This window comes from Apus apus, chromosome 11, assembly GCF_020740795.1.
Source record: "Apus apus isolate bApuApu2 chromosome 11, bApuApu2.pri.cur, whole genome shotgun sequence".
Taxonomy (NCBI): Eukaryota; Metazoa; Chordata; class Aves; order Apodiformes; family Apodidae; genus Apus; species Apus apus.
In genome coordinates, this window is record NC_067292.1 from 4,998,591 (window position 1) to 5,023,797 (window position 25,207).

Here is a 25,207-nt window from a genome sequence, read left to right on the forward strand (position 1 = left end):
CTGCTGCAGGCAGCTGAAGAGTTACTTACAGCAACCGTGGATTAGGAAAAAAAAAATCACCCTGCTGTGGAAACTGCCAGAAGTAGATGCACTTGGAGAGCTTGCCTTTATCTGTAGACATTTCCAAACATTATTTGTTCTTTTTTAGGGTCCCTTCCAACCCAACCATTCTATGATTCAGTGATTTTCAAGTGTGGTGGGAGACACCCTGTCCCTCCATCTCAGTGCATTCTCTTCCCCTTTCCTTCCCCACAATGTCCTATCCATTGAACTCTTCACCATGATCTTTAATTTGAAAACCCTGATCACAGCCCTCCAGCTGAGCAAGGTGACTATGAACTGGATGTCCAGAAAGGTCTTGAAATGGAAGATCACTCTTAAATCCTTACTGGATGCAGTACACATACTGTATCTTACAACAAAGCTTTAGAGTTGGAGCTGGACTAGCATTCTGAGTGCCATGTGCATCACCTTCAGCTCAACAGTGCAATGCAGGTGGCATTTCTGCAGTGCAGGAATCCAGCCAAATATCACTGCTTCCTGCATCTCTGTGATGCAGTTGCTGGCTCACTGATCCGTGTCTAAATATAAGTGCATGTTCTTTCAATGTCAAGTTATGGTGTTATAAATTAATTATAACTGCATCAAATTCAATGGAGTCAATACCAAGGGCAGGAGGACTGCAATAGCTAAAGTTCCATATTTGTACTGTATTTCTGATAATCCAGTGGCCTTGTACACCTGATGGATACCTTTTGTACGGAAGTTTAGAAGAACTTATGGATTTCAGTTCCTATATGTTGCTAGACTGGCTTCCCGAAGTCCATGAGCAGCCTTTGGAATGTTGCACATAGCACTGCCAAGTAGCACTGACGATTAAGGCAATATTTTCATCTTTTCTAAATCACTGTTTTAACCTCTGGCCTTCCCTGCTACCTCAGATCAGGTATGAATACTGTAGTTCTATGTATTTAAGCAGCTTAGCCTTTATGGGATGATGGCACCATTTTGCTTGGAAGCTGGGATTCTAACCAGACACAGTGCTTGAAAATGAAGCTTACTTGTGACAGCTGAGATGCATCCGTGTATGTGTAAACAGGTGGTCAGGATGAATTTGATATAAAAATTGCAGACATCACATTAGCATTCAAAATAAAAATATTTAAATTATTTTTAAAATAAAGCAATCAAACCCAATTAAATGTATCTAGAGGAGCACTATGTGTTTTCCCATCTCATAACTCCTTGTGTTCTCATTTTCCTCATGCTCCTCTCAGTCATACTATTGTATCTCTGTTGTTGTAACAACCTTCTCACACAATGATGCCCTTGATGTAGGAGCTTTATCTCACTTTCCATGTGTTGCATCTATCAACTTTATCTCTTCTGCACATGAGGAAAGCAATGCTGTGATGTCTTCTCTTCAAACTGACTTCACATGGAATGGGACATTTATACAATAGGCCTCACAATGGCCATTGCAGTGACTTAGCATCAACACCTGTTGTGTGTATCCTCAGAAGCAATTACCATTAAATATTGGAAGCAATCTGTTCCATGTTCTATTGATGCTATTGTTGTAAGCAGCAAAAAGGAAGGAGAAACGCTGATGACATGACAGGGGTGACATCTCAACCTTTTGAAGAAGGCAGTAAAAAGAGTGGTGCTGTGATAAGCAAGACCAGAACCACGCAGGGCACTGAGCTGACAATGTGGCTTGGGATTGCAGTTCTCATCTCTCTTGCTGTACGCTGGGCTGTGGAGGAGGCATCCACTGATGAAGGAATCCCTTGCTCAAAGTACCAGCTGGCTTTCAACCGTTCATGCTATGAGTTTGTTAGACTCCAGCGTACCTTCACAGGTGCCCAGAGCTGGTGTGAGAGAGGAGGGGGGCACCTGGTCTTTATTGAAAACGAGGAAACTCAAGAGTTCTTGCAAAAACATATTGCGGAGGATCAGGAATGGTGGATAGGACTGATCTCAAACTCCTTGCTGAATGAAACTACTGACGGTAGGTGTTTTTGACATCATGTCTTCTTTAAAACTGTATCATCCCATGATGCTTACTTACCATGACAAATGCAATCAGTCCCTCTGTAGACATCGGCTGAAAAGTCACTGTCTTTTGCTGCTGTAACTTCAGATTCATATTAAGATGTTTTAACTGCCTGCTTCACTTCCCAGCTGCATTGGTTACCCTTTCCATCAGATCTTGTGGTGATGAATTAGATCAGCTTGCTGACCCAGTGAAAAAAATGTGCTGGGTTAGATCTCCAGTGGAAGAGCAAGCTGAGCCAATTCATCACACGAGGAAGTGCTGCAAGATCTGATGCAAGGGAAATGGTGGAATTTGAGGCTGGGAGCACAGAGGGAAGTGGTGATTTCTCTTTTTTAGTGATTATATGAAATTAAATATACAATGTAATTGAAGATCCCTGTGCAGGCTAAACCACTTCAGCTTCAGTAAGAGGATGGCTACTTTCCTGCTCTGCAGGCTCTGACTCTGTAATTGTGTTACTGTGGAAAATAAACATTCAGGACATGATTATTGTGTTCACAGGGGCAACGATTTGGCTGGACACTTCAAATATAAGCTACAGTAACTGGTACAAGGATCAGCCATCTCCCTTCTCGTCCTCATGTGGGTATATCCTGAAGAATGCCAAGTATCAGTGGGGTGTGACTGAAAATTGCAGCCAGGAATTTGACTTCATCTGCGAGTTTGGTAAGACACACAACAGCTGGAACTGTGAGCATTCATAACCTGGCATAAATTGCCTTATTGCTTTCAAAGTGGCTGTGCAATAACTTACTAAAGCTTATTAAAAGTGAACAAGCAAAAAGCTATATAACCCCAGCGGGTGTTCTTTTTCCAGTGTGCTGTTCTAAGATCTGACTCAAAGAAAGAAAGAACCCTGAAATCACCAGGAGATGTAGGTGCTCAACAACTAGTCATTAAGGACCAGATTTCCAACAGAGGGCTTGTAAAATAGAAATGGATCTGGGAGTGAATCTAAATGTGTAGCAGCCCATCTTTGCAGTGGGGGTAAGCCAGCCAGTTTAAAGCCAATTTCAGCAGTGCATAATAACATGGCTGTGAGAATCAATCCTCACCATACTACAGTACCTGAGCTAGATGGGACCTGTATGACTGCCCTCTAAACATACTCTTAATCTTAAATATGTGCCAAAAAAATTCCATTTGTAACTGAAGAAAAAATACAGTCAGGCTTCCAGAAACACAACTCCTAGCAGCCTAGAGTAAGCAAAAGTGAGAGCAAGTTTTTCTTGTTTCTTCTCAGACCCTTCCATAAAGTGAAGTAAAAGAGCTTCCCCAGGATCAGGAAGCAGACAGGAACCTGTACTTCCTGGTGGTATTTTAGTACTCAGAAAGAAAATCTACAGACATAGTGTCTCTTAAATTCTGACTTGGAACAAAAAATCCTGGAAAGGAATGCCAGCAATATTGTCCCATTCAACATGCAGATGTGAGGGGAACTTGTGCGCACTTTATTTCTGTCACACTTTGCACATAGGGCAAGCATTTTAAACTGTAGCTAGAATTAAGGTCACAAGCACTGGAAGGACATTCTGGCTGTAGGCTCGCTAATATACGAAGAAGTCATTGAATCCATTATGCAAGTACAGGTTACCACAAGCCCTAGCAGTGCTACTGCCCTGGTCCACTACTGTACTACTTCTGACATAAGCAACAAGTCATTCCACAATCAGCAAAATTAATAAAGATTTGTTTCCTGTCCTGGTTTTCTGTTCCACATCCCTTCCCTACCCTCCTTCTCAGCATTCCCAGTTCACTCCCATATCCCCAGGATGTCCCACCTCTGGAAATATTTTTCCCTCCCTCAGCTCCCTCCCCTGCAGTTCTGCAGCTACCTCAGAGCTCCAGCTGGATGTGCTGGTCATCTGAATCCCACATTGTGAAAAACATTGGGTTATAATCCCTACTCCTAATAAAGGCACTGATGTAGCCCTTTCTCCTCTACCTAGCTATTCATTTTCATGACATTTTAGGGCGTTTTGAGGTTTATATCTATACATCAAATTTGGCTGAAGATAACTCAATGTTAAAAATGATTGGGGGAAAGGAATTTGGAGAAAAGGAGACTGAGGGGTGACCTCATCAATGTTTACAAATACGTAAAGGGTGAGTGTCAAGAAGATGGAGTTAAGCTTTTTTCAGTGATGACCAGTGATAGGACAAGGAGTAATGGATACAAATTGGAGCATAGGAGGTTTAAGGTGAATATCAGAAAAAATTTTTTTACTGTGAGAGTGACAGAGCCCTGGGACAGGCTGCCCAGACAGGTTGTGGAGTCTTCTTCACTGGAGACATTCAAGACCCGCCTGGATGCGTTCCTGTGTGATGTGCTCTGGGTGATCCTGCTCTGGCGGGGGGTTGGACTAGATGATCTTTCGAGATCCCTTCCAACCCCTAGGATTCTATGATTCTATGATTCTATGATAATTTACAGGCAGCACAATCTTTCAAGCTAATTTTCCTTGTAAAAAGAGACTAAAATTGTTTTTCCATTACAACCATGGTAGACAACTGTCTGTTTGTAAGGAAACTATCATCTGTTACCATAGGATCTGCCTCAAAGCCCATTAAATTCAAAGAGTGTTTGCATTATTGAGCAACCGTGTCCCACACTACATCAATCACTTCATTACCCAGGAAACCAAGAACAGACTGAGGCAATTATAGTCTTGTTTTCAGTATCTACAGCCCATGTACATTAATACACATACATGCTTTAATAACACAGTAGACTCCTCTTTTACCAGCTTTGCATGCAAGGACATAGATCTAATATCTCAAAGAAACGGGAAATATTTTCATTAGTTACCTTGGGTACTGAATGTTTGGACATCTCCTCCACCTGACAGTGCCTAAGTTTGTTTCTCTGTAAAACGGGCATAGTGATACCTAACACCTTCTCACACAGCTTACCTGAGGCTTGGTTCACACTGTGATTGAAACTTAAAATGAAATTGATAACTTGCCTACTTGATCATCTTAGCTAGGTATAAGTGTACAAAAAACTAACCAGACTGTTCTGCCTTCATCCTTTCCTTGGCCACCTATCAATGCAAATTGAAACTTTCTTTATTATTATTTCTACCATTTGTTGCTCTGCAGGTTAGTGATTCATTGTAGTAAAAATGTGTTGAACCAGGTTTTGTACACAGGAACACAAATCAGTTTCTGTACATTTTTCCATGCAGAAGTTGCTGAGACAGCAAATACTATGTGAAATCCCTGTACAAAGTAAAGAACAAACAAAGGCAGGAGATGATGGTCTGTATTAGAATTTAACAGCAAATTATTTTTCAAGCTTATTTAGAAAGCTCTGCTCTGTAAACTGATCATGTTGCTATAGTTACAGCCAGGCTTAGATTTAGCCTTTAAAATAACAGTGGCACACAATTACTGCAGTGTGCACACATTGGCACTGCTAACCAAGGTACTTAAAGGGAATGATCCTCACAGCAACTGGAGGACAATGTATTTAAACCTGAGACAAATGAAACAAAAACATTCTTTTGCAACACTCCCATATGAGAACAGTCTTTCGCATTCTCCTCTTCAGGGTATTAAGTATCCTGATTACTACAGGATAGTAAGAATTCTGAGAGATAATTAACTGTCCCAGATTAATCAAAGAATGAGGTGTACACATTTAGAGATATGACCTTACTCAGTTCAGCAGTCCTGCTGAATGAAGTCAGCCAAATATCACACAGCAACAAAGGTGTCTCTGCAGCAGAAATGGGATCAGGTCCCATACTTATTATGTAAACTACTCTTCAGAGCAATTACCTGAATATCATGCAAATCACACATGCCACAAGGGTCTTTTGGATATAAGGAGTAACTTTAAACCTTCCAATACAGCAGGTCAAACAAATGCAAAGTGTTTTCCATAAAACTGTGTTTATTTTTTTAATTAAAATATTTTTGTTTAGTAAAAATGTTCTCAAATTAGTGTTTAAGGCAGTAAAAAACATAAATCTGTTCTTCTGGATTTTAAAAAAGAAAAACAATTTATCTGGGTTTTTTTGTGATTTTTTGGGTCATTTTCTTAATTGTTTAGCTTAAAAGGGAGAAAAGGGAAGAAAGAGAAGTAAAAATAACGGATATGCAAGAGAATTGTAGCAGCATTTTTCAGCAATTCAAGAAGTTGATTCTTTTTTTTTCTTCTATTAGAATCTGGCCAGAGCGTTGCTTGTGATCATTACAATGCCACTGTACAGTGTGGATCAGGAGAAGTTATTCAAATTGGAGAGAGCTTCTATGGACGGAAGACCCCTCACTACTGTGTACTGGAGACTCCTCTCCAACATGATATAGATGGAGACTGTAGCTGGATCAGTGTCAAAGATGAAGTAGCAGGTAGTATCTTACGGCATTGCTTGTCAGAAGCATTGAGTACACGCCAAAGTTCCTTGTCCCTAAAATACTTTCTCTTAAATTTCCATAGAGTTAGTGAATAGGAAAGTGGGTAATTCCCAAAATTAAGAGAATCACAGAGAACTTCTGACATGAGGCAGCTTCCACAGGAGGCTGGATGGAAAGGAAGGACTTAGTAAGGAGCAAAGATTCAGAGAAGGATGGGGGGACAGGGGCAAATGGAGAACAAGGGTGTACCTGATTTCTCTTACTGTGAGACTAAAATTTGTGGGTGCACAGATCCTCTGGTGAACTCGATGGGAGACCCTAGGTTTGACAGAGATGGAAGAGAACACACCCATGCAAACCTAACTCCAAACCAGGAGGTGTGAAACGGCTGGCGCCCATCTCCAAAAGGAGGGCAGGAGGGATCTGCTGCTGCCTGCTGTGTGTGAGGTCCACAGCTCGCTGGAGCTACGGGGCTCCGTGGCTTGCCACACAAAACAGTGACTCTGGCCTGTCTCTGTGATGACTCTTTGGGCTACCAGCCAAAATTAAACACAACTCCTAATTTCTTTCTTTTTACCCCCTCTAATTCAGATTTATTCTAAAGCAGTGGAACAGTGCTAAGAAACACCAGGCAATAAGCAACACACTAAATTCAAAGTGATTAGGAGTTTAGAAATCGGTGCCGTGAAATTGTTCTCCCTCCCCTTATTTCTGTAAACATCTCTCATCTGAGTTGTTACAACTGCCAAAGACAAAACACGTATGAAGTTCATATAAAGTGATCCTTCTTTCCAGGCCAGTGTCATGGTCTTCAGGCCTGCCAGGTGGCAGCAGACGGCACTTTCTTTGGAGATCCTTGTCCAGCTTCAGGAAGTTATTTGTCTATTCAGTACCACTGCAAAGAAGGTAAGTGGGAGCAGGCTGTCAACACTGAAAGCCTGTTCTGCTCTTTGCTCTAACTCTGTGATCATTGATATGCATCTTAAAAGTCACTGCTGTGTCCCCAGGGAAGGACCTGGAAGAGCAGTGATCACTAAAAATATTGAAGGTGCAAAAGTGTAGGTTCTCTGTCCTAACTGATGGCTCCAGAGGGTTATTAATAGGATACAAAGCCAGGAAATTCAGAGACATAAAATACACTTGAATGAAATTATGTTCCAACAAGAATCTTGAGCAGTAGGTATGCAGAAGAATCAGCTCCCTGTCATGCAACCAATGCACTCCAGTTAGCAATTGTATCAAATCTGTTTTGGAGATGGCCTGCCCTCGATACATGGAAATTAACTGAATTTTGGAAGAGATGTAGACAAACAATGGCATTGAATTCTGTCATTATGTTTTTACAGGTCTGCAGCTGGTTGTAACAGATGCATCCTTTGTCTTTGAAAATATCGCGGTCAGTTTGAACTGGCTGCTCTCTCCATACTCTGGCAACCTTTCCTGTGTCATTAGCACTGGAGATGGCCACACTATTGATCCTTACTACCCTCTAACGTAAGACACATCCTTCATGTATCATCAGACAACCAGTATATTTCACTGCTTGCGTTTTATTGAATGCTCCAAGTTCCTTACATGAGATATTACAAATTAAGTACATGAATAATAGACCATACATACAAGACACTTGGATTTTGCAGAAACTTGTTTTGAAATTAATACAACATTTTATGTCAAGCTGCCAACCACAATCTTTCTTCTGCTTATTAGAACAAGCGATTCCTGATTCTTAAAGAAATTATTCCAGATCCTAACACACAAAATCACTTTAAAAATGTCAGAAATTTCCAAAGAAACAATCAAGCATTGTGCATTTTTAGTAACATTTAAAGTAATACAATGGCACTAAGGAGTTTTTCTTTTGTTTTAATTGCATAAAAAGTGTGCCTTTAAAAGAGCAAACATTTTTATGCTGGATTAAAAAAACAGATTTTGTTGTAGTGCTAGGAATTACAGAGAACTGCTCTAAAGCCTGTATGTCTACTAATAGAATACTATTTAAGTCAAGTAGAAAAATAAAGGTGGACGTATGAAAACCAAAAAGTAGTACCATACTAGAAACAGTAAACATTCTTTCAGAGGTACAGACACAGGCCTGTAGCTGTAAGGGACCTGAAAAAAATCTCTGATGGTGAAATTTTAACTAAAATAGGCTTGCTAGCTGTAAGCAGAGGCTTGCTATTTTTCTGGAAAGCCCTTTAACTTCACCTAGTAAATAGCTCCTAGTCATGCTCATCTGTTTTCTGCATCCACTCACAGGGATTGTCTTTCTGCTTTGATTCTTGCCATTGGAATATTCTTGAAGTCCAGTTAGAACGAAACCTTTTTCTTTGTTTAAAGAGCTAATGATAAATATGCATTACCAAGGATGATATGTTCTGATCTTTGCTTTTGCTGGGGTACTGTGATAAGAATACAAATAGTTGAGAGAAAAGAGTGTCAGGAATATTACTTATTTTTTTCCATTAATCTATCTAAGAGAAAGTAAATCAGGAATCAGTTTTCCACAACAAGCAGCTCCTCTCTTTCTCTTCTAGACTGGTCAGCAACATCACATATAGATACTCAACTCCTGGAGAGTTCACAGTTTTTGTGGAGTGCACCACCAGCGAGTGGCACGTGACAGCTCAGAGGCGGGTGACTGTTCAAGATAAGATGGATCAGCTGAGCATTACTGGGTGCTACAGCCAGTATGAGTCTGGGAACCGCTCTCACTGCCGAACGCTGTACCGGGAGTTGTTGTGGATTCAAGTTGAACTCAATGGAGGTGAGGGCAACTACACTGCATGATTTAAACAGGCTAAATATTGTTACCCATGGGATAGAAGCAGGATTTCCATTATGTAAAATAATATTTTTTAGTGAATGCTTCCTTTTAATGGTTGCATTCCTGCAACTGAATGCTCTCAGCTGCTTTGGAGGGGTTCTTTCTCGGAGCTATTTACACCACCTCAGAGATAAGTATAAACTCTTTCCCCCTTCTACACAAAGTTGACAATGTATGCACAACTTTAGTCACATGAATCCACATGAAGCCAGTAGGAATATTTCAATATTTGAAGCTGAGAATCCACAGAAATGCTTCTTTGATTTGAGATAAGTAGATTCCATGCTGAGCTGGTCACATATGCTGTTGTATATTTTGCTCTCACTTCAAGTTCCTGGAATCCACATCTATGCTTAAAAAATAAAATCAAGTACTGCATGTTTTAATTCTCTTGACAGCCCTAATGCTCCCAGCAGAAAACACATGACAGGATTCCACAGGTAGCCTAGAGGAGGCAAAGAAGCCGCCCTGAAGTGACTTTATTAATGCTGCAGTATTCTGTGACTCCTTCATAAACACCTGAAAGCTGCACATAGCAGCTAGAATTGGATGGTCTATGATGCAAGCTGTAAGAAATTTTGAACTGTCTTTTTGCAGGCAATGGAGTGACCTACATTATAAGAGTGGGTAACATGACACTCACTGAATCCAGTGCAAAGAAAGGAATTGTCCCTCACAATCTGACACTTGACAGTGCCTCTCAAGAGCTGCTGGGCCCAGGGATACATCAACTGGAAATCCGAGCATCCAGCAACACAACCACCTCGGAGATCTCTGAGAGCATTGCTGTCCACCTAGTCGAGCCAGTGTCTGGTCTTCAGGCTGCATTAGCTTCTCACACTCTGCAGCTGGGGGAAATTCTGGAGATAAATGTCTCTGTGTCTCACGGCGCCCCCGATAAGCTGAAGCTTGAGGTGACTGGATCTAATGAAACTCACTCTCACAAAGAAGAGGGCCCCGCTGGGGAACCTCGGACGTACACCATCCCTGTGCACTCTGCAGGTACAGCCTGATAACACCCCCTGTGTTTCCAAGACACCCACAGCTGAGTAGGCCACTCAAACGTGGTCTGCAGAACACTGAACAGCACAGTTCACTTGTAAGTGAGCTAAAAAAAATGAACTGGCAAATAGGTCTCCATGTGGAGACTGATTTTTGCAATAAAAAAGGCATAGCGAACCAGTTTACTTTTCCATGACATTATATGATTAAAGTACAAATTATTACATTTTCCTGAATCAAAAACTGTTTTCCTCCTGCTTGTTCATATGTATAACTTTTCAAGTTTATCCTCCTCTAAATCTTACACTGCAGTAATTAATAATCTAAGGAGTTCTCAGCAGAGATGACAAAGAAAAGGGAAGCTTTTCTGTGTGTCAGTTTCCAACACATCGTTTTTGTTGGAATTACTTATGAATAAGCTTTTAAGTAACTTTTTCTTTCCATTATTCAGACATCAAAGTGTTTGAAATGTGGCATTAGGAAGATTGTCCTTAAGAGTTAATTCAGTGAAGAAGACAAAAAAGTTTCCTCCTCTGATGAACTATTGAAATCCCATGCCAAAGCTGGAACACTAAACGCTAATTATGATTTCATTTTATGTTTTAAAATTATTCAATATTAAAAGTTTTATTTGGTCTCCCTATACCTATTTGAACACTCTTTCCCTTCAGGCAGAAATTTTCAAACAAGACAGCTGCTCTCTCAAGAGGCCTAGACTCATTTGGACTCAAGTATTTTCACACCTCTAGCTTCCTGTGTGGTGATATCATAGCCAGTTGACAATAGTATTGCAAGTGCTAGGACAAAGGCAGCTGAGCTATTAAAATGCTGAAATAAAGGGGAAGAACATTCCTTGCAAAGCCTTTCAGCAGTGGGAACTCATCAGGAAAAAGACAAAGCTCTTATCAGGAAAGAACAGGATTTTCAGTAAGAATTTGATTTCGTATCCCAGACATGCTGGACTGCTCCCAGTGCTATTCTCAACTGGCCATTTGTCTTTTCTAGGTACTTTCCTAGTGAAAGTGGTGGCCATGAATGCTTTCTCAAACATGAGTCTGGACCTTGGTTTCATCACTGTGTTGGCAAACAGTTCTCATAAAGAAGGTAACTGTAATAGTCTGACAGTGCTGGTTTTGACTTTGTAAGTGTATTTTTGCAATCAGAACATTCCATAGAGTGTTTATGATTTGCAACTCGGAATTGCTTTCCTTTCTGCAACAGTGCTGAAAACTTTTGGGGAGGCTTCTTCCTGACGTAGGCGGATTCCCTAGCTTTGAAGTACTCATAAATTAGCATCACTCTGTATATGTTACATATTGCACATTTGCTATTTGTCCTAGAAATAATTAGTGAAGTTTATGGCTCAGAACGTAGCTCTGAAATCAGGAAATACTTGCATCACAGCAGCCTCATGAGTTGCTGTCAGTAAATGGTTCTAAATGATTCACCCCTATATTTACAAAAGCAGATTATAAAGTGACTTTACTGCTAATCTTATTGAGACTTTTTCAGTGTTTTCCCTCAGTTTTTGTTTGTACATTGATGAAACTCCATTGCCTTCTGTGAAATTATTTTTATAATTGAAGTTTGAAGAATCATAATCACCTTTATAGTACGTGACTAGCTTGTTTTTACAGTTTTAACTATTGTAACTAGACTTGTTTACCCCAGTTCTGGAGTCTGATTCTTACAGCCCTGTCTTTCAAACCGTTGGAAGACAAATCCTGTGTATTCAGGTCATATCCACTGAGGATGTCTGAAAGCTTTACAGGTGGCACTAAAATATTCTGCCTTTTTTATATTAAACAGATTCTTCTAAGGAAGGAGACAGCTCCCAAACAAATATCCAAAAAACAAATGTAAGTATTATCTAAGGATCTTTCTTTAAAATTGAAGTGCTTAGAAATTTTCCTCACCAGTAGGAATGCTGCATAAGATATTGAAAAGAGTATACTATAGACTAGATTTTCTGCGCTCCATATGGTCTAACGTAAAATCTACATTAAAAGAATCTCTGAGATAAATGTGCTTAGAGGCATTCAGTCTGTGATTTGTAAAAGCCTGCAAGTAACAAAAAATTACAAGATCAGAGAAAATTAACTTTTCACAATTACTCAGTTTTGGAAGTTGAAATAATCTTAGATTAATTTTGAATTTATCTACTTGACTAACAGAAATATCTCTTTGAAAGGCTACACTTCAAGCAGACTTTAATATATTTTTATATTGTTTCTAAGTGCTTCCTGCTTCTCTGTTGGGATATTTGAAAGAAGAAATTTCCAGTTTATAGCAAACTGAGAAACTAATTATATACCCATTGCTACCAGCTGCACAAATTTAAATAATGAAATTGCCAGACATAATATTTTGTTATCCATCTGAAAGGTCTACTTTTTAACTATAACACTAGCAGACAGTGTTAGATGTCTGCTACAGGAGACGTGCTGCTTCACAAGAAGGCATCATGCTTTATAAATTGCCTGTAAAGATATATTACACCAGAGGAACATAAATCTAATTCAAAACTAAGTTTATCACAGTTTATTGCACAGGAAGATAAATTCAGCTACCTCCTTATTCTCTTTATCTATAGCTGTAATGTTTTCAATTCAGATAAAAAAAGGAGTGTACTAGAAGAGAAATTATTGTCCAAGGGTTAAAAGTCTTGGTTCAGAAGTGGAAAATTAATGGGAATTAGCTTCTGAAGTACCTGCATTCATTTTGAAAATGGCAGCTGGGGTCCTAAGCCACTTTAGAGTTTGGGAGTATTTTGCCACACAATTTCTCTGTGTCATCTGCTTCTATTCCCATAGCTTCCACTTCCATCCTACCACCCATCAGGGAAAGCTCATTTAAACTACAGACTACAGATCTGTCTTCAGTGATTTGGGGTCTAAACTTTCAGACTTTTTCCTTCTTATAAAGAAGCAAGATATGTATATGTTTATACATGTTCCTGTCCTAACTGATACATTTACTTATTGTTTAGGATCACAAAAGAAAACACAAAATAAATATTAAACCGAGTCGTCACGTGGATCCCTTCACAACTGTTCTTCTTGGCTGGCCAGACAACAACAATAATTCCAGTTTCCTCTGGTCCTGTGGTAAGTGCATTTCCTGAACTTTTCCACCAACTTTATTCGGTGATTGACAAACTCACTGGCATGTCAGATCAAGTGGTGAAAACCTGACTATAGAACGTTTTACTCTCTGGCTTTAAAGTTTGTCACTGTTTATGAAGAATGTCCTCCTACCTTACCCTAGCTTCAACACTGAACTAATTATGGTATATAACATGGCAGAGTACTCACTTTTGCCTTTTCCCAAAGAGAAAAAAACTCCTAAGTTTCAGTTTTTCAAGATCTGCCTCTCCTAAGGCCTCACGCTCGTTGCCAAGAACTAACCCCAAGTGACCTACATTGTTAGGCATTTGAAAGGTACATGTGTCTCAATAAATCAGCAATAATTAACATCAAACATGGTGCAAAAACTTTCATGGCTACAAAAGGGATTAACATTCAGCACATCTGTGTTCTGTCCCCATGTTTATCCCTGACCTCATACATTACTTTGAAAAAGTCAGTCTGTACTCTGAACTCTGATCACCCACTCTCTATATGGGGTTCAGGAAACTTGTTTGCTCTATAAAGCTCTTTGAAACCTAAGTCCTTTATAAGAGACATGGAATGTTATTACTATTCTAATTATAATGGAAATGTTTGTGCAGGAGCTTGCTGGCCTGAGTGGAATGAATGTGTGCAGCAACAGATAATCCTAACCAACCAAACTGAGGTGCAAATCCCACCTTCCTGCCTTCCTCCTCCAAAGTCTGCAGTAACAGTCAGGGTTACAGTCCGAAACCACGTCAGTGAAGAAAGGCAGGACGAGCAGTGTCTCTATGTGACTGCAAAACAAGAACTGCAACTGGAAATCAGGTCTGTTTTTAAATGTTAATATTCACTGGTTAATATTATAACTGTACAAACATAGTGCAAGGCCACAGTTATGAATAATAATGATAATAAAGTGATAACATACTTATTGTTGTAAATCAACTTATACCTTGCCATTACAGGAACCAGAGACAAAAATGGGTCTTGCTGCATTTTCCAGTCCACATTTCTGAAAATAATCCTTTTATGAACTGAAAAATATTCTTCCCAAAACCATTTAGGGTTTTTGACCCCACTACATCCTTTCAACATGGGAGATTTCCACCCACAAAGCTCACTGAAACAATAGCAATACATGCCATATGTCTGAAATTTGTCCTAGACATCCAGATACACATTACTGACTTAAAAAATCTGTTCAAGAGTCTAGTGCCTTATAAAAGAGCAGTGGCATTTCAATGACCTATTATGATCGTAATTTCAGGAGTTTAAATAGAGACTGCCTTCATTTGAGAGCCTGAATCAGTTTTGCAACATAAATAGTTTGTGGGTTCTGGGCTTCAGTCATATTGAAAATGGAGATTAAGGTTCCTAAATCCTTGCTTTAAAATTAAGCATTTTGCTCTTTGTGAGTGGTGTGTCACCTGTCTCATGTTGCAGGGCTTTTTCAGATTTTCCTCAAATAAAAACAATCAACATGAAGGACTATGACTTCTCATACAGTTTTACCTGAAACCACCATCTTACTTCCTTACAGGTGTGAGTCAAACTGCAAGCCAGTGAACACTAGTGATGAAGTTGTTCTGAGTGTCTCTGGACAGAAGGATTACCAGGACATATATTATAACTGGTACTTAGATAACACATTCCAAACCAAGGTGAGAGCATAAGATTCATCAGAAATACTGCACACACAAAACCAAACTTCTATCCTGAGGGAAAGCCACATGGCCTCAGAGTGATACTTTGTCAAATGGATGCTTTGGAAAGAATAGTGAAGCCTGAGATAAGGGGGTGACTGGTTTGGGAGGGGTTGTAAATTAAGGGCACCCAACTGCCATCCTGCTCCTGATAAATCACAACAGAAATCACAGCAAAGAGCCTCTACTGTAATGTTTTCTTTTCTGTCTCATTTTCCAGTCTACAACCCTCCCTCTAGCCTGTGGCCTGACTGGTTTCTGGCAGAACTCTTTGAATCTGCTTCAAAGCAACACATCCCTATTGAAAATGAACAGCTCCTTCTTGCAGACACAGGGAGAAGCTTTTCAGATTAAAGTAACAGGTAGGGGCAAGCAGGGTTTTCCAGACTCCTTTGAGATAGGCTGTGCCATCGTGACATCACACTGACATTACACACACATAGCCTCACTGACAAATATGAAGTTAAATTAGTCCACAAGTTGAGAGCTGTTACTTTATATGAGGATTCTTTAAAATAATTTAAGGCTAAGTTTGTTCTGGGCTGCTGCACAGCAGGACAAACTCAGTTAACTTACTTTGAGCAGTGAAGAACTTTGTTAAGGCTCATCTGGAAATGAATTTAGGCTAAATGCTTGATCAAATAATGCAGCTTTGCTTTATTATGCAAATGCTAACATGTTTTAACAGTTCTTTTCCTCTATGGCTTATTCAGGAGTGGGATTTCATTTCTGATTAGGCCTGCCCTGATGTTCCTAGTACCCGAACAAAGAGCATCATTGCTAAGCAGGCAATATTAATGTCTAAAGATCAGTGCTACTGGGGCATGATCATGGCTGACATTCTGCTCCCTTCACTCCCAGCAATGACTCCACGTGGCTACGGGGAGGAAACATACCTTGTCAGCTCCCTGCCTCCGCCCGATGTCCCCAGCTGTGCCGTGTCTCCCAAGCAGGGATCAGTGCTCACCACTTTCACAGTCTCCTGCAGCACTCCCTGCTTGGCGGATTCATGCCAACCCAGTCCTAACAGGCAGCTCACATACTGCTTCTATCTGAAATCAAGTAAGTCCTGAGGTGAACTGTTTGGCTATCTGCTTCTCTGTTCCTGTTGCTAACAAGAGCAAAGGCATGATCTGCTTCTGCTCCCACAAGAGGCTAGTAAGGAGTCAGTTGGACCTGCACAGAGCAAGCCCAGAGTCCCCTGTTCTTAGAGAACAGGAGGTATCTGTGTGGTGTCTGGGAGGTAACCTCCTTCTTTCCTGTTTCAGATTCTCTCCTGCACTGTGGCCCGGATCCTGAACTCTTCCCAGTTTATCTTCCACTTGGAGAAGAGGAAAATAATTTCATTTTAAATCTGACAATTACTGTTAGCAACAAATACGGTGATACAGTTCAAACTTATGCTTCAGTAAAGGTACATAGTACAATTACTTTTTTTCAAGACATCTCAAGTTGGTACGTAACCTGCAATTCACTCTTGGAGCTTCTTCCCATTTTATACTTATTATTTGCTTCTGAATATGCCATAGTCACCATTTTCCTATCTAATTCTCTGGACTCAAGCTACTAAAAAAATTAATCTTCCACTATCCTTTTTCTAGGATAGAAGTTTAGAAGATGATCTATTAGGAAAGTGGGCAGCAAAAGCTGTATTTAGTGAGTCTGGAGTTACTTTGTGTAGGCTCCAGAAAACGCCTGCTTCTCTCCCACTAAGGAGATCCTTATCAGGCCACTAAAAAGAAAACACTAAAAACCGGGAACACAAAATTTTCTGTTCCACTCTAGCTAGGCTGTCAATAAGATGATAATGGAAGCTGTTCAAAGATAATTATGACAGTGTGGGCAACATTAAGAGCATATCTGATTTCTTCATCAGGTTGGACATGCAGATATGACCGATGGGAACGTGACCCTGCGGGCTATTGTATCTGAGAAGGCAAACACCATCCTCAACAACGGGAACAGCAGCATGAGTCTTTTCCAGTTGTATAAATCAGTGACATCAGTTCTTAATCAGGAGACCCAAGAGGAAAACTTTAACATTTCTTTACAGACAGGCCTGCGAAAAGAGGTCAGCCAGACACTTGTTTGCAGGACAATGCAATATAAGGGACTCTTCATGTTCTTTGACAGCTCTTAAGAAATAAAAAGCTTATATGTCAACACCTGAAATTAATGGAGGTTTCAGGTTTCCAATATCTGTCTCAGAGTTTAGCACAGGTTTCAGCTATTTTTACTATTTTCCCACATAAATAATCTGTTTCATCATTCATCAGTAAAATAATTATCTTTCAATTGTTATGGCATTAACCTAAACTGGTTTCAATGGACTTTTAAAGCTCAAAATTAACCTGATTTTCCACAAACAATTTAAGTATTAACAAAATGGCCTCTCCTACAGGAGAAATATCCTATCTAATTTTTCAAAAAATTACTAGATGGCAGGTAATCTGTTCTTTTCACCAATGCGTTTATGTTTCAAGTTATAAGCTTACATTTGTACAGTGCTTTGAGTGCCTCAGACTAAAAGATCTAGAGAAATGCAATGTATCCTGCAATTATGATTCATTATTTGAGTAACATCAATCAGACATGGCTTTTCTTTCTCTGGAAGTGGCATTTACACAGTAATTCACATTAGTACAAATCCTCACAAGTAACTCTCCTTGCTATTAAGGGATGTTAAGTGTATAAATTCTCTGTGTTGGGAGGCAAAATAAAACTCATGAGTCTACACAAGTCTGCCACTAAGGAAAGTGGCACCTTGTCAGTACACCTACTATCAGTTCAAATTATCCTTGTTATGGAGTCTTACTCTACCACATAATTTACAGCAAGCCTGCCTGTCAATATACACTACTACTTGCACAGTCCTCATTAGCATCTTATTCCTTCACCTAACTATCCCTTTGTATCCCAAGCTTCGAGGGCTGATGCTGGCAACTCTCTCTGCTGTTAATGTAACATCCGTGCAGACTGCTGTTAAGATGTCAGAAGTATTGAAAGAAATCACTTACAGGAGTGAAGAGCTGTCTGTCTCAGCACAGGTAAGCAGCAATTCATCTTCTATCTCCCCACACCAACAGCACAGACAGTTGCACCCCACTGACCTTGGAAGAGTTCCAGTGCCTAGCAGTTTTCTTACCCACTCTTTCAACTGTACCAGCATGTGTATTTTGACCAGAAGGGAATAAATTTTGCTGTTCAGAGAAAGCAAATTGGGACTCACAGATACTGTCTCAGCAACCACTCCAATCCAGGCCATGACCATCCGTCCAATCACATTTTATAATACATCTTTAAGACAGAAATCTTAACTTTTAAGGCAGAAGCATGTTAGGATGTATATTTTATCTTTTAAAACATTCTTAGAATCCTGAAGAAAAACTGCATAGGAAGTTTCTCTAGGATAGTCCAAATCCATCGGTCCATGATCCATGCACTGTCACCAAATGGTGCGGAAGCTGTCAGTGAGGCAGGGACATAACAGCACCCAGAGGAAGTGGGCAGAAATGTTCAGACTGGCCTCCAAAAGTATTTCTTTAATTTTATTATTAAGATTAAGGGCATTATTAGTAGATGATGCTATTTATGCATAAGGAGTGAGCACATGGAAGGACAGAACAAACTGTCACTGGGGACGTTTCCCAAATATGCTGGCAATAAAAAGAGCTGTCCTGGTTTCTGATGTATTATACAGCTGCAGCCAGACAATGGCTTGGGAGCCTTTCAGCAGTCTGTGGTTAACTTTGGCAAGCCAGGAGCATAGCTCAGATCCAGCACTCACCCTCCAGCAAGGCTGCTAAACGTTTGCAGACTGTGGGAAGGGATATGTCCAAGCTTGCCTCGAATTTGCTTGGCTCCCTCACCAGGCTGGGCTAAAAGCAGCGTGGGGCTTTCACAGCCACAAAGCCATCACTGGCTGCATTCAGGCACAAAAGGAATATTGTAAAACTCATGCTCCTTTGGCACTCAGCACAGCACAAGACCAAAGCTGCTACTTGCTAGTAACACAATAGGATTTGTGGAAACTAAGACTGAAAAGCACATGCACTTGAAACACGATGATATTTTTTAGACACATCACCCAGAAGTATAACCTAACTTACTACAATACTGTACAGCTAAGCTGTATCCTTGCCCACTGGTTGACAGACAAGCTGCCTTCAGGCAGTATTAATCTTTTTTATGGATTAATTCTGTAGAAGCAGGCTGCATTTTTCAGGTCTCTATTACATGTTTGTATATCACCTAGTATATTATCTTTATTGGCATCTGAAGTATTACTCCAGCACAATAAATTAGAGTAAAAAAAGCATTAACCACAAAGAAACCAATGAAATTTCTCATGTTGCAATAGTCAGTAAATAGTCAGTGACAAGTGTCATTTCTGTCATTTGTAGTACCAACACATAGAAACTCTTCCCTTTATTTCCCATGCAGGTGAAAGCTAGCAACACTCTAAAAGATGTCAGTGCTTCCTTGCTCACTGTAAACACAGAGGACAGCAGAGATGATCAGAAGCTAAAAGATGCAGCCAGATATCTATTTAATGCAGTGAGCAATGTCCTTAAAGCTTCTGCAGAAATCAGAGCTACAAACACTTCAGTACCAGAGGCTGAACAGGTAATTTTGGTTTGGTCCAGCTAGTAGTGGACTGTGTATGAACATCTGCTTACTTTGGAAGGTTTTTAAGAGTTCTGCTGCCTCTCATATTTTTACACTGGTGTTGGAGAGCATCTTCATGATGACATTATGATGGATTTTAATATCAAAGGAAACTTCTCCCCACTTAGAGCTGTTAGACTGAATGGTCTGCTAATCAACATGATAGAAGCCTCTTAAGATTGATTACATTTAAAGCTGAACAGGACTGAGCACTGGAGAACACACCATCACTCTGCAGCCTCTAATGGATGATGAGGGCACAGAGGGGTTTTTTCAGTTTTGACTCTATCCCCTCATCTTGCCCAATAATTCAAGGAAGCCACAGGTGTTCACTATCCATGATAATTCAAGGCTGGAATCAGCTTTAGTTGCTTCTTACACTTTTTCAAAAAGCCCAATCTGATTTTCTATCCAGAATTATGTAATGTGTTTATTTCGTTCTATCCCTTCCTGTGTGAATTGTCACACTTAACTTTGTGTGCTTCTTGGGCTGAACATACTTTAACTCTCACTATTGCAAGGGAATAGGGCATGAAATAAATCCAACCTGAGAGAAAAGGTTATGAGCAGTTTGAACTCTCCCAGGGTAACACAGTAATAGCACACAATTAATATGCAGTTAGGTCTTGCTTTTGCAAGTAGCTAAAGACTAAATTGTGAAGCTAAAGAGCATTAATGTGCAGAAGCGCATTAATATATTGCATTAAACTGATGTCAGGTTTTTATTTCTTCAAATTCCAATGTGTAGAAATTATAAATAATAGAATACCAATGTAAAAGCTGTAAGATATATTTATTTGCTGTATGCAATGCTTTAATGAGAACTACAGAAAATGAATTGTTAATGAGAATAACTCTCTGAGGTTAAGCAGCACATCACCAAGTTTGCCACCTTTATAAGACACTGAAAATTAGCATTGTTCCTAAAAGGAATTAAAGGCAAATAATCATCTTGATGATTACAAGAAGCTTTGTCACAAGTTTCCTCCTCTAATCCTTTTCCAGAGTTCAGTGTCATACCTGCTCCTGAATACAGTTGAAAATCTACAGAGTGCCCTTCTGTTCGGGAAACAACCAGATGATGAACCAACAGTCCTCGCAACTCCTACTGCCACAATGTATACACACAGGTAACAGTAACAATGTGACCCACCAAAGCTCCTGACAGTACATCTACTGTGCCCCAAATAATCATTACCTTGTTGTTAAGTGGAAACATGCAATTAAATATTGTAGCATAATGACAGCTTCAACAGTGCAATGAGGCTCTCATCAGTAACTGATAGTAAGAGCAGCTTGGACTCCAATTAGCTTCAATAGAGCTACCTTAGAAATTCTCATGCTGTGTCTTCTTTGACCAACAGAAAATTTACTACAATTTCCTGGATGAGGCAGGAGACACCTTTGAAATTACGTGGCAAATTCATGTCATGCCAGTTAAGGGTCTTTTTTCCAAGTTGCCAAAAATGGCACGTTATATAGAATTGTAACCACCTTGGCAGAAGCAAATATAATCACAAGGAGCCTGACAAGCATTCTCCATTCCCTATAATCATCCCTGATTGTTCCCCAAGAGCCTGGCTTTCATTCACATTAAACTGTGCATTCAAATCAAGAGCACATTCTCACAGAAACCAGGTACGTCTTCCACATGAGTACACCTAGTTTGGCACAACCTCCTATCCAGACACACCAATTCCACCCCTTTTTTGACTATTCCATGGTAGTGTTATGTGGAGTATTACATCAGGGACAGGTTAATGTACAAACTATTTACTGTCAGAGTTAGAAATAGTTTTCCAGCTAAGTTATATTCCTGAAGTGAGGAAGTTTTTTTCTTTAGATAGTTCATGTTATTGATGTTGTTTTCCTCTTTTTTTCCCTTCTCTTTTATTCTGTTTTGCTTGTATCCAACACTAACTGGACAGATTACAAACAGAAAACATGGATGGTACATCCATTAATATTTCCAATTCCAGCTCTGCCAGCTTTACCCTCCCACCTGCTTCTTCTCTCAATGTTTCAGGAGTTCATGAGGAAACAGTGGATATAAGGGCAAGTAAACAGCTTTTATCTGACTCAATCCGATAGACAACTTATATTCTTGCTCTAGTGGTTTTAGAATACTTTCTCTTTTTACAACAAACACACAAGCACACAAGTCATCTCTCCTGTCATGCCATGAAAATAATTTGAAAGAACTTTGGTCAAAGAAGCCTTTGCTTATCTGAATTACATGAGGTTGGTTCAGCAAGCTAAGGAGGACTGAAAGCTTCAATTCCCCATCTCACCAGCCCCTCACATACACTCCTGATTCATACTTGATAGGCTAAAGAAGGCAGTGGAATGAAGTAACCTATAAATGTATTTGGAGTTTTTTTACATCTAATGGTCTGAGGAGGGTACAACATCTCAGAGTTCATATCAACATTTAAACTAACTTGCACCAGTTCTGTTTCATCCCAGCTAGAAACAGGTGAGTTTGATTCACCCAGATCCTGCTGGACACAAAAGACCTGCAAATGTCCGATGATAACACATCCCTCATCTGAATTAGGATGTGGGTTTTTCCCTCAGAACAATAGTTTGCGTATTATTGTCATAGTTTTATAATAATTTTTATAAACCCTTCTCTTGTTGATCTGGTACTCCCAGGAAATAGCTCCAAACTGATTGATAATGTCTTGCTAATAGATGGTGAGCTTTGCCGTGAATCCCTTCTTCTCCAGTGACACCAGTTTTGACATCAGGGGAACAGTGGGAGGTCTAAGTCTTACTGGTCTGGATGGCTTAATCATACCAGTCAGTGATCTCAAAGAAAACATTGAGGTAAACCCACTATCTTCTATCCTTCTCCCTCTGTTTCCATTTTTTATTTCTCTGTTAATGAGCTGTCACTTGGGTTATCATCTTCTCAGGTGACTGCAAATGATGGTGGTGTTCATCACATTTATCATGGGATTGTGGTGTCTGCTTTTGTGAGGGAGGGGTTTGTGTTATGTGAGGAATGAAATAACAAATATTCTGCCTTTTCTTAAAAAAGAGGTGTCTTATTCTTCATTTAAATGAACGTGAGAATGTTAATGGTTGTGGAAAAATATTCCAGATAATAGTAATCCCAAACATCTGATTTCATCATCCAACAACTGTATGATTATATTACTACTGTTTGGGCCTCCTAGCCCTTGTATAAGCTGACATCTAAATCATTCATACTTGCACTTCGTGTAGCCAGTGTTTCAGTTCTCATTTCAGCTCTTTCATCACAAATGCATCAAGGATCACAGACATTGTGATGAGTTTACACAGGTTTCAAATGAACTTTTCAGGCAGTAGCTAACAGTATCAAGAAAATTGCTTGAAGACAATATTTTTGCTGCCCATGTTTTTCTTATGTTACGAAAAATATTACCAAGCACGTGGCTATATTGTGCTTATAGATAATAGAAGATGCTGCACTGTATTCAAAATTATGTCTTTCTGTTTAAAAACAGATAATGTTACCAAGGCTTTCAGCACCTCAGGAAGTTAAGACTCTGTTGAATCTGGGCAATGTTAGCATTTTCCAAGTCAATGTCACCTCAGAAAACACATCTATAGTGATCCACCTGGAATGTGAACATGACATTCCACTAATACTGTACCTAGGGTTTGGTTATCATCCAAATGAAACTAACTATGGTATGAAAAATCATCTGTTCTGCAAGAAAACTACCGGAGGTAAGACAACTTGTTAGTGAACCACAAACTTGTGCATTCTGCGTTTCTGTAACCAAAAGCCTTTCCCCACCCCTAACAAGTTAAGGGCACCCAGTACAGGGAGTGCTCATCCACAACTTCACATCACATGCATATTTGCAGAACAAGCCTTGAGCATGAGTTCAGATATCTAACTAGAAAGAAACCTCTCAAAGGAAGTTGGCATGCTTCAGAGTTCCAGTCTCCAGTGTTCACTAACAGGAGCGAAGAGTGGCATGCTTTGAACAATTAGTTGCTAGTAATCATTTCATATGTGTTTTTTCAGTTTGTTTATTTGTTTATATGCAATACAGCTGCATACTTCTGAATCAGCATTTCATACATTGAAACAAAACTATTTATGTTTAAGGTGAGACAAATGCCTGGGTTCTTAGCCCAGAAGAACTCATTTTTGGAGAGGGAACCTACTATTTCATGGTTTTACAAGATATGGGAATGGATTCCACGGTCTATGATGGGCTAACCATAGCTGTCACTTGCTTTGCATCTCGCTGTGTGTTTTGGGATGAGCACCAGGGGAAGTGGAACAGCCATGGATGTCATGTAAGTACAGAGAAACAAAACAATGTTTATATTATTACTTTAAAGCCAGCCCCTATAGCCACCATCCAGTATTAAAATGATAGCACTGAACTCACACCATAAAACCAGATCATTCAGAGATGTTTTAATAAACGCAAGGTTAGTCATACTGGACTAAGCTTTGAATAACATTTCAATTTCTTGGGATGAGTTTCTATATAAGAAGAAATGGAAGCATTCTGACAAGACCAAATTCTATTAAGATGCCTATCTCAAGCTAGAAATTAGAATGAATATTCCTTATTGGAACTTGAACAGTTATTTTCTGTATAGCAGCTCTCCACACTCGCCAATCTCAGCACTGTCTTTTCATTCGCTTGGTAAGTGATCCAATATTTTTAAGCCAAATATTTTATTAGGCATTTTTTTGGGTTTTCAGGTAGGACCAAAAACAAATCCTGGAAGCACCCAGTGCCTCTGTAACCATCTGACCTTCTTTGGGAGCTCCTTCTTTGTCATACCCAATGCCATAGATGTTAGCAAAACTGCACAGCTATTCGGAACATTTGTGGACAACCCTGTGGTGGTGACAACTGTAGGATGTATCTTTCTGATATATGTGCTTGTAGTCATATGGGCTCGAAGGAAAGACATCCAGGATGATGCTAAAGTAAGTCTTTAGGCAACAAAAATGGAATGTGTTTAAGCCTATTCCAGCTTTGCCTATCGTGTTTGAATAGGAAGTTTTCAACCAGTCCTACTCCATTCCCTGTTACTCTCTGTTTACTGATAAGCATAAGCATTGTTCACAAGACAACAAACTCCTATTCACGGCTTTAAGGAATTCATGCTTACAGAACAGCTAACACACCGCTTGTATTGTGTCACTCTGCAGGTGAAAATCACCGTGCTGGAAGACAATGACCCCTTTGCTCAGTATCGTTATCTTGTGACAGTTTTCACAGGCCACCGCCGCGGGGCAGCCACAACCTCCCAGGTATCACCGGCGCCGTGTGGTAAGACAGCTCATGCACTCGTTTGAGAACTGGATGAATAACGAAGCATCTCAGGCTATTAAGCAGGACGGCTCAAATGCAACCTCTAAACCAGAAAGTCCTTAGAATTGGTGAAAGCAGGAAGAGTTATGCCAGAGGAATAATCATGCATAGGATCGAGATGTGCAAGTCTTCAT

The 25,207-nt window shown here is 39.8% G+C and overlaps 2 protein-coding genes across 2 annotated transcripts in view; one reads left to right on the forward strand and one right to left on the reverse strand.

Annotated features, from left to right (window-relative positions):
• Positions 1-25,207, reverse strand: part of BCO1 (beta-carotene oxygenase 1) — a 61,976-nt gene that overhangs the window by 22,499 nt on the left and 14,270 nt on the right. The gene's annotated exons all lie outside the window — the stretch shown is intronic.
• Positions 1,615-25,207, forward strand: part of PKD1L2 (polycystin 1 like 2) — a 38,759-nt gene continuing 15,166 nt past the window's right edge. Inside the window, exons 1-25 of the mRNA XM_051629781.1 lie at positions 1,615-2,011; positions 2,561-2,725; positions 6,230-6,415; positions 7,217-7,327; positions 7,768-7,915; positions 8,968-9,188; positions 9,846-10,250; positions 11,256-11,354; positions 12,060-12,109; positions 13,240-13,357; positions 13,981-14,188; positions 14,904-15,024; positions 15,287-15,428; positions 15,928-16,128; positions 16,335-16,480; positions 16,943-17,137; positions 17,988-18,113; positions 19,510-19,692; positions 20,740-20,864; positions 21,714-21,789; positions 22,429-22,563; positions 23,229-23,454; positions 23,843-24,036; positions 24,455-24,685; positions 24,911-25,012. Of these exons, the coding sequence (XP_051485741.1) occupies positions 1,615-2,011; positions 2,561-2,725; positions 6,230-6,415; positions 7,217-7,327; positions 7,768-7,915; positions 8,968-9,188; positions 9,846-10,250; positions 11,256-11,354; positions 12,060-12,109; positions 13,240-13,357; positions 13,981-14,188; positions 14,904-15,024; positions 15,287-15,428; positions 15,928-16,128; positions 16,335-16,480; positions 16,943-17,137; positions 17,988-18,113; positions 19,510-19,692; positions 20,740-20,864; positions 21,714-21,789; positions 22,429-22,563; positions 23,229-23,454; positions 23,843-24,036; positions 24,455-24,685; positions 24,911-25,012 (4,311 nt within the window). The remainder of the gene's footprint in view (positions 2,012-2,560; positions 2,726-6,229; positions 6,416-7,216; positions 7,328-7,767; positions 7,916-8,967; positions 9,189-9,845; positions 10,251-11,255; positions 11,355-12,059; positions 12,110-13,239; positions 13,358-13,980; positions 14,189-14,903; positions 15,025-15,286; positions 15,429-15,927; positions 16,129-16,334; positions 16,481-16,942; positions 17,138-17,987; positions 18,114-19,509; positions 19,693-20,739; positions 20,865-21,713; positions 21,790-22,428; positions 22,564-23,228; positions 23,455-23,842; positions 24,037-24,454; positions 24,686-24,910; positions 25,013-25,207) is intronic.